Consider the following 16,703-nt stretch of genomic DNA (forward strand, 5'->3'; position numbering starts at 1 on the left):
ACAGCAGCTGGATGTGTGAGGAGCGTGACTGCATTGATTTGTACCACAGCTCACGCAGAACCTTGTAAATGTTACACTAATTGTGAAGCCTGTCAGCTCTCCGCTTCGACAGTGCACCGAAAGCTGCAGCCTTGTTCTTATAAACAGCTGCTAAACATTGCATCTTTTCCTGTGTTGCTGCGAGCAAAGGTGGATCCAGCACTTATGGCATAATTACAAGAAGTTGGCTGTTGCAAGTACGCTTCTTGTCTCTTTCAGGCAACTTGAAGGTAGTTAAAATGAAACGCAGAGTTTACTGTGAGTGGTTGCTTTATAGCACCAATACAGGATCTTATTCTAATGTGTCTGGAGAGGGAAATACAGTAGAGTCAGTGTTTTTGTTCAGCATTTCAGTCTGAAGACCAGAGTGAAAATCATCTTTGTGTCTCTAATATTTCTATTAATAATGGGATCCTCAAGTCTAAACATGAGATAAATATTTACATTTTTTATTGAGCATTATATTGATGCGCAGTCAGCTTTTGATCAGAGTTTAAAGTATCAAACCCTGGAGCAGAAACGCCCCTGCTGCTTCCTTCAAAATAGCGGCTGCTTGATCAATTCAGTTACATTTATTTCAGTTCAGTGTACTTAATTCGCTCAAGCTCAGATTATTTTGTTTTTCTGCCACAAACTAACTACAGAAAGTTTTAATACCTATTAGGTTGCAGATACAGATGGGAGTTAATTCAAATCTAACTGATTTATTTTTGCTAGATTTAATGATAAACCTTTTAAAATCCACAAAGTACAATTTAGTACAACATTTTACATTTCAGCAGTTTCTGCAGATCAAAAATGCAGTTGGGCCCATGAAGCTGGAGCTCCTTTAAAATGCTCTAGGTTATAATTACTTTATCCTCTGTTGAATTTATAAGTTTTCTCACTTGAAAGAAAAGGAACAGTCTCAAATATTTATGATACCTTCAATTTAATGCAGAGAGACAGAGCGTCAAACAAAAATCCAGAAAAACACATTAAATAAAAGTTTATTATGTCTCTGCCTGTCGATGAATAAAGTGTTTGATCCTGAAGCAAATTATGACTTAGAAAATGGTGGAAAAATCTTTGTTGGCAAGGACATCATAAGACATTTATTGTAGGTTGTCACCAAGAGTAACAGGGCGTCTCTGGTGGTATTTTGGCTCAGCCCAATTCACAAGAACTATAAACTTCAGCTGCCTAGACCGATTTCCCATTGAACTAAGCTAAGCAGGATGACAAGGCCACACCAGAACCTTGATCAGTTGTTTTCTTGATCATTTGCAGTCTGTGCTGACTCATTTGTCTTGCTGTGAAACCCGACAGAGAAAACTACCTTCAGTGATCAGGTTGAGGAACTAAGGTTCTCGTTCAGCATGTCATGGTCTCTCTTTTTGAATTTCAGCATCAAGCAGATTGACTTGATGCTGAAAAGCTTGATTTTAATCCAATCTAAAAGCAGATATTTCTCCCAAATCTTCTGTGAGTCTTTTACATATTAGAAGTCCACATCTTCCATTTCAGGTGGCTGCAAAGTTGGTGAAAATGTACACGTTTGAATGGCCATTTGTAACCTTGACATAAATTATTGATCTGTTTTGAAGGTGAAAGGTTTAAATATGTACCAATCAGATATTTAAGGCTCAATCTTTTTGATATTTGGATTTCAAAAAGATTAAAAAGGCAATAAAAATTGTTTTTCTATGCTTCTTGTTGTGATAAGTCATTAAATATGAATATTTGCAACAGAAGCAATGCCCAACAAAACGGATATTGGATAAAATGAAAAAAGCCAAAATGTTTATGAAAATTGGAGGAAGGATGGACGAATCTGTCTTCAGCATCTTTTGTTTTAGAAATTGGCATGATGAATGACTGATTCTTCCAGCTGTGTTCTCCAGGGAACGAACAGTTCGACCCAAACTCTTCCGCATCCCTGGCAGATTTTCATCTAAAGTTTTCATTTAAGCAATAAGTTTTCTGCGTAACATAAATCAGAAGAGACTCTGTCAAAATGATTTTTATCATACGTGTAAAAGGGTACAAAAGAGTAGCAGTTTTTACATTTGCTTTCATTTACACCATATTAGAAACCGGCATTTTCAAACTAATTCACACACTTCTCAATATTCAGTGGAAAATATTTGTTGTTTTATAGTTGACGAACATCTTGTTTGATGATTTATCTAAATCTGCCAGGGGTATGAATAATGTCCGGTTTAATTATTGCAAAAGTCAACATGGTCCATGCCAGACAGCTCAGAAAAATAAAATAGAGCTGCTTCCATTCAGCCTTTCTGGTGCCTGCTGATGTCAACTACGGATCAGTTCCGTCATTCTCCGATTCATAAACTTCAGGAACAAAGCAGGTATAAATGAACTTCCTTCAGCCAAGAGCTTGTTTCTGTTGCTGGGTGAAACCTTGCTCTTTTTTATAGCAGCCTGAATGAACGGCTAATATGGCTCAAAGGAAAATAAAATTTCTACAACAACTTACTCATTGAGAAAGGTTGCAGGTAGCGCAGCTTTTCTCTGATCCGGTATGTTTTGTTTAATGATAAGGAAAAGATCAGAGCTCAAACTTTCAATTATGAGCTCAAGTTGTTTTCCTCAGTGCACCAGAGATTGAAATGCTCCTTTTTGGAAACAGCTTTTCACCCCATTCCCTCATTTCCAATCTGCAGATCTTAGTTCGAACATTAAGCTTTCACCTCTTGGTACTTCTTCAGACTCTGGTTCACATTATGGTCATTGTTTGAACTAGCACCAAGTGACCTCATGTTCTTCATGACAAAGAGAAAGGGAAAAGGTGGAAAGATGCAACGATATGATAGACATTATGAGGACACACAGGGGGAGACTGTGTAATGCACAAAGGACGGGAAGGCCAAATAATGCTTGTAATCAAGCCAAATGTCATGTGCATATATCACATCCTTTTCATCAAAACAGAATTATTTCCACATTCATTTGTGCAGCTCACATACTTAGAGAGCCTGCTGAAAGAAAGAAGACGGATAGATTGAGGTGAGGACAAGAGAGTTTGGCCAAAAGAAGATGAGCTTGGAGGAGGGTTAGTGTCTGGAACACACATGTTTTTCATTACTAATGCTCAGACCCGTCGTCTGAGCTGCCAGAGGCTCCAAGCATCTGTATATGAATGCGCATGATCAGAATTATGCTCATAATCTTCATATGTACGCAGTTAGAGCTGTGACAGAACACGTCTGGACATACCAGCGTAAATAAGTAAAATGGTACTGCAGCCTGTCAGGGAGGCATGCTGTTTTCCTTTCAACACGATGGCAGCCATACACAGACGTACTTGCTTATTCAAACAAACTGAAAAATGGCTGCATTCTCCCCTCATCTATCTTCTCACTTTGTGTCCTTAATCTGTCTAACATCAAATCTTTATGTGACGCTTTTTGTAATCTTGGAACCTGGACCGTCTGCGAGGGAAACTCTGTTTCAGCCGAGCCACAGCAACCCCACAGGACCTGGCCCACCCAGCACAGGCCGGCCCAAGCACAGCTTGTTTGTTCACTTTAGAAGGTCCTTTTTGTTTCTTAAACCAGATTTTTTGAATTATGTCACAAGATTTGTCGCAGACGTCTTCAAAAGTCTTAGCAAACTAATCTGGAGAAAAATAAGCAAATAGGGGCTCCTAATCTTTTCACCACAAAAATGTAAAAGCCTGAATCAAGTGGCTGAATTCCCCCATCAGTATGTCATACGGCTTTGCAGGGGCCTGGTCACGAGCCATTTGATTTAGGTGTATTGAAGAAGTGACGCATCTACAAGTTGTAAGACATATCTCTGGCTCTGCTAGTCGTTTTCTGTCGTAGTCCTCAGGATTTGCACACCGAATTTCCTGTCTCGGTTGTTTCCACATACCTAATTTAATTAAACGGGTGATTAACACGCTTCTGCAGCTGTTTTTGTTGTGCTGAGGAGGTAAGGAAACTATTAGAATCAAGAATGCTGGAGCAGAGAAACATCTCACACATGAAGGACAATGTGTCCTGAGAACCACAGCTTCATATTTTATAGGGATCCACAGCTGGGGGGTCTTTAAAAATGATAGACTCTCTTACTATAAATAGCCCTTTAGAGATTGTGTGTTTGGTGCTCTCTACTTAACTTTATTTATTTATTTTCATCAGCGGCATTGATAAATCTCTTCTCAGTGCCGCTACGCAATGAAATCCTCTCCTCCATCAGGCCTGGAGCTTGGACAGCTATCGTTATCCATCTGGAAGCTCTACTTAAGTGTCGTTTATATGATCATAGGGAGAGTTTTTCTCTCTTATTTCCCTAAAAGCGTAAGAAAAACAGATCAGAAGCCAAAAAACTGGGTTTTGCTTATTTTTAAGAGTGCACTTCAGACTGTTAAATAGGAAGAATGTTTTGTAGATTTGTGGAAGCCTACGTAAATTACAGAGCTGCTCGGGGTTTGAAGAGCTGGGAGATTCGGAATATTTCACAAGCACATTAGCTGTAAAATTTGAGTTTTCTTCTTCGATGACGATGATGGAAATCAATCTGATCGTTGATTCCTTCATATCTAAAATGTGGTATTAAAAGCTGACCATGAGCCTCTACGGTTTTGATATGCTTGCTTATTTTTACTGATCTCCAAATGATTTGCTAGTGGAAAGCATTTTCTGTAAGTTTTGGTTGTTGTAAAAACTCAGATGACTTTTCTTTGTTCACTTTGTGTTCTTAGCAATGTGAGTCAGTGTAATCATCTCATCTCAGTGAAGGATTTCTCTCGGACATTTCAGTATTTATCAGCTCCAGGACTGGACTAGATGACCTTAGAAATGGGCTATTTTTACATTACATTAGTGCTTGCCCTTCAGGCATCTGGCTCATCCTGTGTTGATTATCCATGCAGTAATATTTCTACATACAGCAATGTGAAAAGCTTTTAGCCATCTTACACATTTGTTCTCTTTATAATTTTAAAAAATATATAACTTGGTAAATAATTTTTTTCATCTGTTAAGAGAAAAATTGTCCATAATATGCTAGTTATCCTTCTTGTTAAATTATGAATTAAGTGGGATTACAACTTTTTTGTTCAGCTTAAAAGGACACAGCCAAGTCTGCCAGATTGACAGAATCAGATAAATCTTTTAAGTAGAACCTATTAGACAACATGAAGTAGGTAAAAGAAGCAAAAATGCAACACATCCTGGGCCAAGAAGAGGGAAGGAAATAAAGTAAGAAAGTCAGTTTTGGGAAGTTGTTGCCACTAAAAGTGACTGAAGAATTTTGGCAACAGTTTTGACATTGTTAACGTAACATCATCTTTTTAATTGGTACATATCGAGGGGGAGGCCATCTTCCTTTTCAACCGGGATTTATCAGGAAAGCACTCAGTGGATGCATGTGTGCACCATCTGTGCGATACAAAACAGGCACACTTGGCCAACATTGCATACCATGGCCAGAGGCTGAGTTTGTTGACTGGTTTTCTCATCCTGTGTGTAATTTGCATAGTTGAACATCCCCGCAGATGGGACGCCGTGAACAGAAATGATCGGTCTTTCTAGCTGCTGTCCTCACATGTATCCAGTGTGCTGCTGCTGCATACAAGCTGGAACCAGATGGTATGAGCTCTGGATAAAGGAGTCAAGGCTCAGTGTTGGCAGAGGAACTGTGACATTCCTTTTGGAGGTGGATAAAATGTGAAGTAAGACTCTCATCTCTTTGAGGAACAAGAAAGAGGGAGAAATGTTAGCATGACTTTAAAGTCTAAGCTCGATTGCGTTCTGCTCTGTCAGAGTTGCAGTGTAAACAATGATATCAGAGATGCTGCGAATCCGCATGGTGCTCAAATGAACTCCGCACTGACTAAAAGCGAGGAATGAAGCTCTTTTCCGCTGATGCATTTCGAATGAAGTTTGTGGTGGTGAGAGACCACAGAGTCTGGCTGAGGTCGCCCAGCAGCAGGCGTCAGTGGGCATGGCAGCCGGGTTTGGCAGCACGGTGTTGGTGCTTGTAATCCCAGCATCATGCTGTGGTGACTTTAATGGTTGTGCTTAATTTGGAGCCCTTTCTAAGAATCACCCCAGTGCCTCAGAGTTGATATATATGTTTGATGCCCAATTTAGCTGGTGAGACTCCGGGTAAGATTGCCAAATTTCCTTCATCTGTGTTAGTTCCTGCTATGCAATGAAGCAAAGTGCTGTTGCTTTATAGTGTGATGTAGAAGAGCTCTATAAAATTTTAAATTGCCACCCAGAGCAGCTGAGATGGCAGATTTATTGCGCATATTTTTTACCTGGACACTTTCCTAACCAAAGGAGAAGGAGACGGCCCCGGTCTGTTGATGGGACCTCTGGCAGTTTTGCACTAGAAGGTCATCTGGCAGAGAGGGCGGTTCAGGCTTTGGGACCTCTCGTCGATCGTGTCAATGACTGCATGGAAAAGGAAACGAGAAAACAATAAAAGGCTTGTAGCCAAAGTCAGACTGGCTCACCCCAAGTGAGCGAGGAAAAGCGCTTCGGTGCGACTGTGTGAATGCATAATTAGTCCCGCATGTGTACGGTCCTGCTTTTTCCCAGCCTGATGCCCAAGACTGACAGCGCACTGCGTTTTGAGGTGACAAGGAGTAGGGCAGGTCACCAGAGAGGAAGCAAAGGAGAGCTTTGGTATGTCCACTTGTCTCACGCAATCTGGAATCACTGCAGCACCTCACATCATTCAGTCTCTGCGTCAACTTGCAAGAATGCAATCTATCCACCAACTTGGAAGGAAATGAGCGTGATAATTCGATACTGATAAAAATATGTCCTCGCAGTGACGGACATGATGAGGGGCTTAGTTTTTGAAGTGCAAATCTTCATTGGACCGTTGCTGAAGAAGAGTCTCACTACCTATCAGTCACTGTGAACTGCTGATTTTCCCTTGACCTTCTGATTTCCTTTGAAGATTTGGTTTAACTACAAGCACATATTTGATTGCATTACATGAAAACACAACATTACAGAGCCTTGTGAAAGTGTTCCTGACCCTTCAACCCCTCCCGTTTTGTCAAATTACAACCACAAATTTCAATGTGTTTATTGGGTTTTTATGTGATAGACCAACACAAAATAGTGCTTAATTGTAAAGTGGAAGGAAAAAATGCATGGTTTGCACATGAAAATCTATTTTAAAAATCTGTGGGCACATTCTCTCTAAGTAAACACTTTAGAGCTCCTCTCTCTGCAATTGAAGTGGAAAGTCTGAAATGTTTTCCAGTTCCTCTTTGCAAAACTCCTCAACTTCAATAAATTTGATGGAAAGCGACGGCTAACTCTAACTTTCAAGTCTCATCGTGGATTCAGGATTGGATTTAGAGCTGGACTTTGACTGGGCCATTCTAAATGATTAATTTTGTTCTCATCTAACCAACGCTTCTGAAAACTGTGAATGGTGCCTTTCATGGCTTTCCTCCATAAAGTCCCTTTTTATTGAACAAACAACTCATAGTTGTCATTTCAAGAGATTCGTCCTGTGAAGACACTATTGCAGTAATCAATGCGACCAAACAAACACGTGGATGGATTGTTGCTGCAACATTAGTCCTTCAAGCCTGGAAATGTTCTTCAGGTGACAAAAGCCTGACTTTGTAACTGACTTTTTGTGATTCTGAATGCTCAGATCTTGAGTCCATCACTCCACCCAGATTTCAGGCTTGATTGCTGGTTTCTAGCTGTAATAAATGAAGATGTGTGCTGATTCTTTTACATCATTCCTTCTTAGGTCCAAAGAAGTACACACCTATACTTCTATAACTAAATAAGTCACTTCTGAAGACAGACTAAACTTTATTTTTTCATTTTTCTTCAACTTTCAACAACTATGCACTACTTAGTGTTGGTCTGTCACCTAAAATCCAAAACAACCTCAACTGAAATTTGAGGTTGTAACGTGACAAGATGAATACTTTGGCAAAGTATTCATACCCCATGCCACGGAGCCCCTCTGTGCAGCTTTGAAGCCCCCTTCTCTTTGCATGTTTGTGGTTTTCAGCTTAAACACAATGTTTAGGTTTACACAAGCAGGACAATTCATCATCCATCTGTCACCCTCTTGTTACTTTGTACCCCAGTGCTGCTTTCCAGCTGCGAAATATGTGAGTCAAGCCCTTTTTCTGTAGTATTTAACTAAACAAACAATTTGTTTCTATAAGCTCGCCTGATTGCAAAAGGGACTGAACAGAGAAAGCCATGAGAAACAAGTCACGGATATTTCCTGGACACTGGGAGAGCTCCATCTCCAGAATCCGCTCTCCTCGCGTCTGCTGTCAGTTAAAGTGGATCTCTGCCATGAAATTCTTTGCTCTCCTAAATTAAACCCTTCGCCAGAGCCAGCGGGTTCACAAAGCAGGGAGAAGGGGGAGGAGAACAGGAGATGGAAAGGAGCGAGCTAATACTTCTCCTCGCTTCTCACGTTTGGCTTCCCTCTGCTACTAACGCCTCTCGTCTGAGCGGCGTTACCCCCTCAGACACTGCTCTGGAGTGTACAGAATCAGGATGCTGTAACATGGAAAAGAAAGAACCCGAGATTGAGGACGCTGTTTTGATTAATGGTCCTTGTGCTCCTCTGGTTCTGAAACAGAATTACCTTACTTAACCCCAGTGGAGAATGAGCAAGACATTTTAGTGCAGATTGAAACCAGATATTTCTGCTCACACTGGCTCACATCCATCATTTGTACTGGACCCCGGTTTGAGAACATGGCTTGTGACTGAAAGACATGCAACGTCTGGGCTGTTTTGCCCCAGGAACTAGCTTCACTTTGAGTAGAGATATGTTTGGTACATCAGAGGGCATACTGTACATACGCAAGGGCACATTTCCATGACTCCTTTTACAAGAAAGAAATACTTGTTCTTACTGAGATCATTCCTAAACAAGCAACAACAAATGACTCACCGCTGTTGGGCAATACTGAGTTGGAACCCGGTTTCTCCAAAAGTTGGGGTGCTGCATAAAACATAAATCAGAACAGCTTGCAGTCATTTGGTGGAGGAAAAAACTAGAAATATTCACTTGAAATCTGTACAAAGAGCAAATCTAATGTTTAAATTTATACCAAAGACACATGTTGATCGCTGTGTTTCAATCTTTTTTTGGAGAGTAACAAACTTTGGGTATTTCCACCATGACAGAGTCGGTGCTGTGATCGATTTTTAAGCGGTTCTTTTCCACAATCAGGGAGTCGCATCAATCCCACGTCATTACATCCCATAAAACGCCCCATCCCATTAATGATTGATCCGCCGTCTGTTTTGATGCATGTTTATGAACAGTCCAGTGAAACAGCTCAGCTACACAAATCACATTATTTTCTTCTGTGTCCCAACAAACAGACACAGTTTAAAAAAACAAAAAAACAAGTTGTGTTTGTAACTGCTTAACAGCCCTAACCACCTGATCTCTGATCAGATTGCTACCAGCTGCAGGGAATAAAAAAGAACCATAAATGGGCTTTTCAACTAAATAGACCAAATGATACGGCTACTTTCTGGATCATATTTATGTTTAAACAGTCTAATAAATAGTAAATGGCATATAGTCTGTACTTGTTTAGCACTTTATCCAGTCCAGAGGACCCCAAAGATCTTTACACAACATTATCCCATTAAAATGCAGATTCACACACTGATGGTGGCGGACTGCAACCACAGCTGTCCTGAGTCAGTCCGACTGAAACAAGACGGGCGCCAGGCCCTCTGACAGCCACCAGAGGGTATAATAAAAGTCGAATGCCAAGATTATTGTCCATATGAATCTCAAATCTATCCGTAGTCATTCTAAAGGAATACATTCTTTATGCTAAGGAACATCCTGTCAATAGAAATGTTGTTGTTTTGTAACTATTAATGCAATGAACAATTAATCTGTTGGTACGACTAATAATACATCAACATGATTAAGTACAGATAAAAAGAAAGAGAAAACATAAACAGAGAACTTCAGGGAGCTAGGTTTGAAAATTCGGAGTACTATTAGGTTTATTAAAGATTCTGTCAAGGTTTCTTTCATCTGAATTTCTTTCACCTTTTGAGACTTTAGAAAACTAGAGCTCTAACAGAAAAAGGGAGGCTCTGACACCAGAAAACAGAAGGAAACTTTTGGCCTGGGTCTTTTCATACCATCTTTCAATGAGTCTCTCTGTTCCTGACAATCTGTTGTTTTTTTTACTGTTTGGATCTGAAAATCTCAGCTCTACATCTGTTTGACGGAGCCTCCAGGTGGTCTTTACCTCTAGAGAAGGAACTTTTTCGGAGAAAGAATTATTGAAAAATATTTGTCTGGCCGGAGGCAGATGTTTAACTAAGGGACATTCAAGCCTTCAAAAAAGATACATTTATTCTAGAAGCTTCCCAATGAGATCAAAACTTCGAAGAGCGTTATTTGAAATAGAGGATGTATGTGTTGACATGCATCAAAATAAATAGTTGTAGCTTGGTCACAAACAATGCGTAGTTTTGACAATCCTTGATAAACAATCTGATGAGTAGTACGTTATTATGTATTAATCTAATACCGTGCTGACAACCTTTTTTAAACAGTCTTGGACATAAGAGTGAAAAATGTGAAAGTAAGTCTGATTTTTGAGAAGGGAAATGACTAAACAGCAGTACTGGAGGACAGAAGTTACACAATGCATTTGAGAGAGGATTTATGAACACAATATCATGGTGTTCATAAATCTTGATAATAATGACCACCTTCGGATAAAAACACAGTGGGAGGATCATCAGAAGTGACAGAGCAGGTTATGAAAAGGACCACAGATTGATTGGAGCGTCGACTGATCTTCAGACGGTTCTCCTGTGTCTGCCAGGAAATATCAGAGGCACATATGTTTTAAGAATGTCACGTACCAGCAGCGCGTGCTGCCTTAAAAAAAAAAACACCATAGAGGGACGGATGTCTCAAAAGAATTATGACATCAACAAGATCGCCTCGACATCATCTTTATCTTAATATGAGTTGCATGTCACTCACTACAGTTCTCATTTCATTTAACAATTAGTAGAAGAATAACAAATAACTAGCTACACAGTGTGTGCATTTGAAACTTTAAGGAATTTTTTTGAAGCTTAAATAATGCCTCCATATGTATATTCAACATTTTTTATGCTACAAATTCTGGTTGAAACAGGAACACATCCCCTGATGAATGTCACATGATGGCATTCATCAGAGCCATAAACTAGGTGTAACTCGGGAGTTTTAAATGTGCTGCTTACATTTTATTAGTTTTTGGTCATAATGAGCCACCTTCAGACGAAAGCTGTTCTTTTCCCAAGACAAGTCAGAAGTTGGTGATAAAACCAGTTGGTCTGTGCCAAACCCAGTGCTTGTTGAGGTGGAAACAGAATAAAGCTGGCTTGAAGCAAGGAGGAGGAACTGGTTTGACGAGAAAATCTAAATAAGCTTTTTGAGACAGAGGAACGGAGTGTTAAGAAGTTTAACCCAGATTTGTACTCGTGGTCTCTCATGGATGGAAACTGGCAGAAAAATGTTGTTTTGGATTTGTTTTTCTATCTAAATGAAGGAAAGTGTGATGCCTGGCCGTACTTTTTCATTTGACTTCTGCTTTCCCTTTCTTGGCCTTCAGCCCTCACTTTCTGGGTAATATCAGCTTCCTGTCACTTCCATTCTCCACGTTGAGTATTGATCGTCTAGTCCAATGTCCAAAGTCAAAGTGGATTTGAATTGAGCCCAGGGGGTCTCTTTATTGTCTTGAGGGTTGTGGAGAAAATTAGTTGTAATATTAGAGTGCAGAAATCCTTCAGGCTTGTCAGCAATCAGCTAAATAGCGGCAGCAGCTGCAAAGAAAACTGAAGATTTGATATCAGGCTTCTATGTGTGTGGCTCACAACAACAAACACTGTTGCAACACGTAGCTTTCTGTCGTCTAACAAAAGCATGCTTGTTTTAGCTTACAAGATGGTGTGAGTGTGACTGAACAGAGAACCTTTGTAGGAAACCTCAGTGGATAAACAGCAAACAGTGAAGCTCCTCAAGTTTTGACCCCGGACATGTAGCACCACCTGTGTGGTATTTTTGTTTTCACAATGTTATTTGATGTCAGAACTGCAAAAGGTACATTTTCTTTCCTTTTTTTTATTTTTTATTTTTTTATTTCTTGTGGAAATTTTGTGTTTGTGCTCAAGGCCTGTAGTCATGGTCTCAGAAACAGATCAACACCCTTTCGGACCAAAATCTGAGCGTCTGCTTCTCATCTCCCCGTCTCGGTGCTGAGAGCTGAGCTCAGTGGGGGCAGGTGCAGGGTGACTCTGAGCAAACCCGGTGACTGAAAGCACATGTGAGCTCAGGTGATTGATTTATAAACCAAAAGTCTCCAGAATCCTGTTTTGATTCTGCCGCTCGCAGCATTTCTTAAAGACGTGCTGACAGGCAGAACACATCTAAATCTCCTGTGGAACATTGTGTAAACCAGTCAGTTTGGTGAATTTAATGGCGTTATAGATCATTGCTGTTCCATGGATGCCGATCAGAAACCCTCTTGGAGTCATTGTCCAACAGATCCAGGGGATGTGATAAGGCAGAGTCCTCATGTTAGCACGGGAACGACTGGAAAATGGAAAACAATCAATTTGACTTATGGAAAAATTGATTGCACTTATTATTTCAACATGTGTCTAGAGATGGTTGAGAAATCTGGAGGAATAAGGCAGAAGGAGACGGATTATCTCAAATCTGGGATTGTATTGCACGCTGTCTCTGTTGCCAAGGCTTTGGCGAGAGCTGTGCCCACATTTGCTTTGATCCACCCTTGATCTTTCCTCCTATCGCTGCTGGCACGTTTCTCCTCCTCCTGCCCTCCTGCTCCTCCTCACCAGAACAGTTTCCTCACCTGCAATTGGCTGGACTGGCTCCACCCTGATCTCTGTATCCTCGTGAATTGTTTCCCATGCACAGTTGTTTTCATCCCAGGTTTTTTTTATTTTCAGTTGTTGATGAAAGTAAATTCCTTGCTGGACAAAGTTGTTGGCAGCATTAATGTTTCTCCTGGTTTCAGAAAGAGTCTTTGTTTCAAAAGGTTGTTGTTTTTAGGCCAACTTTGTTTTAATTTTTTCCTGAAACCGATTTTATTAAAATGTCATTCACACAGAGTCCAAAAAACTCTAACAAATTAAGAAATCTGGAGTTAATGTGCAAAACTCTTCAGTCATCCTTCATTTCCTTGTACATTTCATCCAACAGGTCCAACTTTCTTCTATTATCGTGTGTTTCTTAATTTCTGCCTTGCCGTTTGGCTGCTCTTTCTCTAATGTTTAGTCATATAACTCATACTTTTCAAAGGAGTGATTCATTTGCTCTTTAAAGTTTGCTAAAAGCATGTGGAAGTAGCTGCTTTTATCCCACCAAGATTACATTTTTTGGCTAATATTCAGAATCAAAAAGCGGAAATTACACCCTTTTTTAAACAAACCATTCCCGTGATAAAACATGGCGATGGCTGCGGTAATTCTGGTTTGAGTTTACGGTAAGACTGAGGGAGGTAATTACAGACAAATCCTGTAAGGAAACATGTTGAAGGCTGCAAAGCAAGGATTTGGATAGCCAATCACCTTCTAATACAGGGGTGTCAAACTCATTTCTGTTTTGGGCCAAATCAAGATCATGAATGCTCCTAACTGGCTGCTTGTGCCAGAATGCATTGATAAAACCTGTTAAAGTGTTAAAGTATCAATAAATTCTTCAAATTAAGTAGTGTTACTGAACATCTTTTCAGTCCCTCCAGGATTTTTTGTGTTTTTTTTTTTTGTTTGTTTGTGGTACTAATTTAAAAATATTTGTGGTATTTGCGCTTATTAGATGCAACTTTTCATCACTGGCTGTGTAGATCGGTATTATTGACATCAATTAATGCTGAGGCAGCTGTTCAGTACAAGTAAGAAAGTTTTAGACAATTTTTGAGGAAAAATCTGCAATAAACACTCAGGGCAAAACAACATTGTTTTATTTGACCACATAATATTTAAGCTCACTTGGTGTTTTGTCTGGAATCTAGAGGGCAGGATTTGGTCTTGAGTTTGACAAATCTGTTCTAATAGGAAAACAACTCTAAACATCTAGGCAGAACGCAAAGGAATGGATTAGATAAAAGCAAAAAAAGCAGTCAAAGATCAGACTTAAATCCAGCTAAGAAGTAGCCTCCGTCTAACCTGATGAGCTTGGGTTATTTATGTGTAACTATTTTCAAGTGGGCAGCAAAGCGACTGGCAACATTCTGCAAAAGATCTGCAGCTGAAGTTGAAGCAAGCAGTGGTTCTATAAAATACCGACGGTAAAGAACTGAATACTAATTTTTCAGATTTGTATTTACAAAAAAAGTTGATATGGATGTTTAACGGTCCTTCTTTTTCACAATTCAGTTTCTTTATTGGGCAAGTTTTCAGAAAACTTGTGTAAAAGTATTAAGTTAAAAGAAAATCTTCCAAAAGCCTAAAGAAGATATTTTTTTTGGAAACAAAATATGAAAAAAGTAAGCTGAGTAAAACACTTTTACACTCTGCTGTATATTAGGCAAGTAAAAATACTTCAGTATTTTATGAACTTATTTTATCCAAGGAGTGAAACAAAGTCTGTCTGAAGCACAGCATCCTTTTCTCTAGGAGAAATCCAAAAGGGATTTTCGAATGCAGTGGGGACGATGTGCAGCAAATGGCCTGAGCCAGGAGGGACTGGAGGGTGAAGGGTTTGATGCACCTGCTCCACTATGGAGACTTGACCTTATTAAAACGTGTAGCCGCTGGGCTAATGATAGTTCTTACAACAGGATCTGTTGATAAGTCTCTTTCAAGTCCCATAAATGGATGATAAAATCGTATTTGGTGCCTTATTTGAAATCCTCCCGAGCCTTGGCTTTGATTCCTGCTGGAAAAGCAGGTGGTGAGTGTTTTATTTTCATGTTCTTCTTCTCCTCTGCTCTCTCCCACACGTTTTCCATTTCCATATATTTCCCTCTTCAAATGTTTCAGTCTTGTCGTCAAGAGAAAGCCCAAACTGAGACGTGATTTAATTTATGCATCCAGTTGAACTCAGCTTTTTTGACACCCTCAGATTAAAACATAGGCACTTTTTTTTTAAGCTTTAAGAAGAATCCATCGCTCCCCTCAATGTTTAGTTCACAATACAACCAGACTGAAAAGCTGGATTCACGCCATTTCTGTTGGGCGTTGACCTTCATAAAAGTCAGCTCTCTTCCCTTGACAACACTCATCTCAAGAACAGAATTTTAATGCGCCTGATTTTGTTTCGAGAGTCTCAAACGTAATACTTTAATCTACATCACGCTGTTTTTGCCTGACTCTGGAGAGAGTTGCGATGAAATGTTGAATGATGTGTTATTTTTATTGAAGGGTAGTAACTCATTACGCATTCCAGTAAAGTAAACGATGGTCTCAGTTGCTCCTCCAAGAAAGCTTTCATTAAAGTGGCCGGACGGGGGAAACAAAATACTGCAAACCCTAAACAAATTTCAGAGGTTTCAGTCCACTGTCATATTTCCAGTCATACACACTGAACCTCAAAAGAGGTTCAGTGCAGGGGCCAAAAAGTGAAAAATAAATGATCACTTATTGTGAGATATATTATTATGTACACTGTGCATTTTCAGGCATATATAATTTCTTGACCAGCGATCATTCACTGCAACCCCAAAACCTGAGCTTGGTGCCTTTTGTGTTACTCTTCACTTTATTTATCCACTTTTAACTTTCTTTTTTTCTTTTCCTATCAAGGTTATGGAAATCTAGGAACTGGGATCGGTAGGTATTTTTGTTTTATTGAATTAAAACTGATTTGGTGTTTCAAATTACTTACTTTATTAACGGATATCAGAGAAATTAAATGTTGTTTTTAAAAGTATTTCAAATTAAATTATTGACAATGGCTTAATGGTGATTTTTAAATGTCTCGCAGGCGGTTATGGAGGATATGGTGGCGGTACTGGAGGGTTTTACCCGTCACAAAAAGCTGCTGCCAAAGCAGGTACAGTGAGTGATGGGTTGGTGGAAATACGACACGAATGTTGTTTTAGTGGTGGGATCCAGGATTCGAATGGAGTTGAGCTGATTTGCTGTCTGCTGTAATTTACAGTAAAAATTATGTTATTTTTAGACACAGTCCAGAGTAGCTCTCTACATAGGGGTGACATGGGGCAAATCAGAAAGTTGTCTGACTTTGTTTACTTTCTGTGGTTGTCCAGCCAGTGAGAATGAGCGCCCCCTGTGGAGGAAGTCATTGTAATCACATTCCACACAAAGTGTGATTTTTTTTTTTTTAAATAAATTCATCAAAAAATAATCACATTTTTAATATATATTTTTTAAAATTGCAAAATAACTTAGTAACAATATGTTTCTTCATTTGAAATATCTTTTAGGTTACGGCTGAGTAATAAAAACATGGTGTTCTTTTTTGTCTTTGAACTTGCATTAGCTAATGTTGTAGAGCAAACTCCTGTCAGTGGTCCATAAACAAGGGAAATGAGAAAAGTGAGACTAAGTTTGATTTTGTTTTTTTTTTCCTGTAATTATTTGCTCAAAATCAAAGTAGTAAGAATCCAACTCTAATAAAGATATCTTTTTTTTTTAACTCAACAAATATTAAAATTAAAGAATAAAAGTCTTTCA

General features: G+C 39.4%; 1 protein-coding gene across 2 annotated transcripts in view; it reads left to right on the top strand.

Moving 5' to 3' along the window:
* The window catches only part of elna (elastin a), a 49,681-nt gene that overhangs the window by 19,532 nt on the left and 13,446 nt on the right, over window positions 1-16,703 (top strand). For both annotated transcript variants that reach the window (XM_055027930.1, XM_055027931.1), the window contains exons 6-7: window positions 15,810-15,836; window positions 15,991-16,059. In XM_055027930.1, the coding sequence (XP_054883905.1) occupies window positions 15,810-15,836; window positions 15,991-16,059 (96 nt within the window). The remainder of the gene's footprint in view (window positions 1-15,809; window positions 15,837-15,990; window positions 16,060-16,703) is intronic.

This window comes from Poeciliopsis prolifica, unplaced genomic scaffold (genome assembly GCF_027474105.1).
Source record: "Poeciliopsis prolifica strain line A6 unplaced genomic scaffold, Auburn_PproV2 SCAFFOLD004, whole genome shotgun sequence".
Classification (NCBI taxonomy): domain Eukaryota; kingdom Metazoa; phylum Chordata; class Actinopteri; order Cyprinodontiformes; family Poeciliidae; genus Poeciliopsis; species Poeciliopsis prolifica.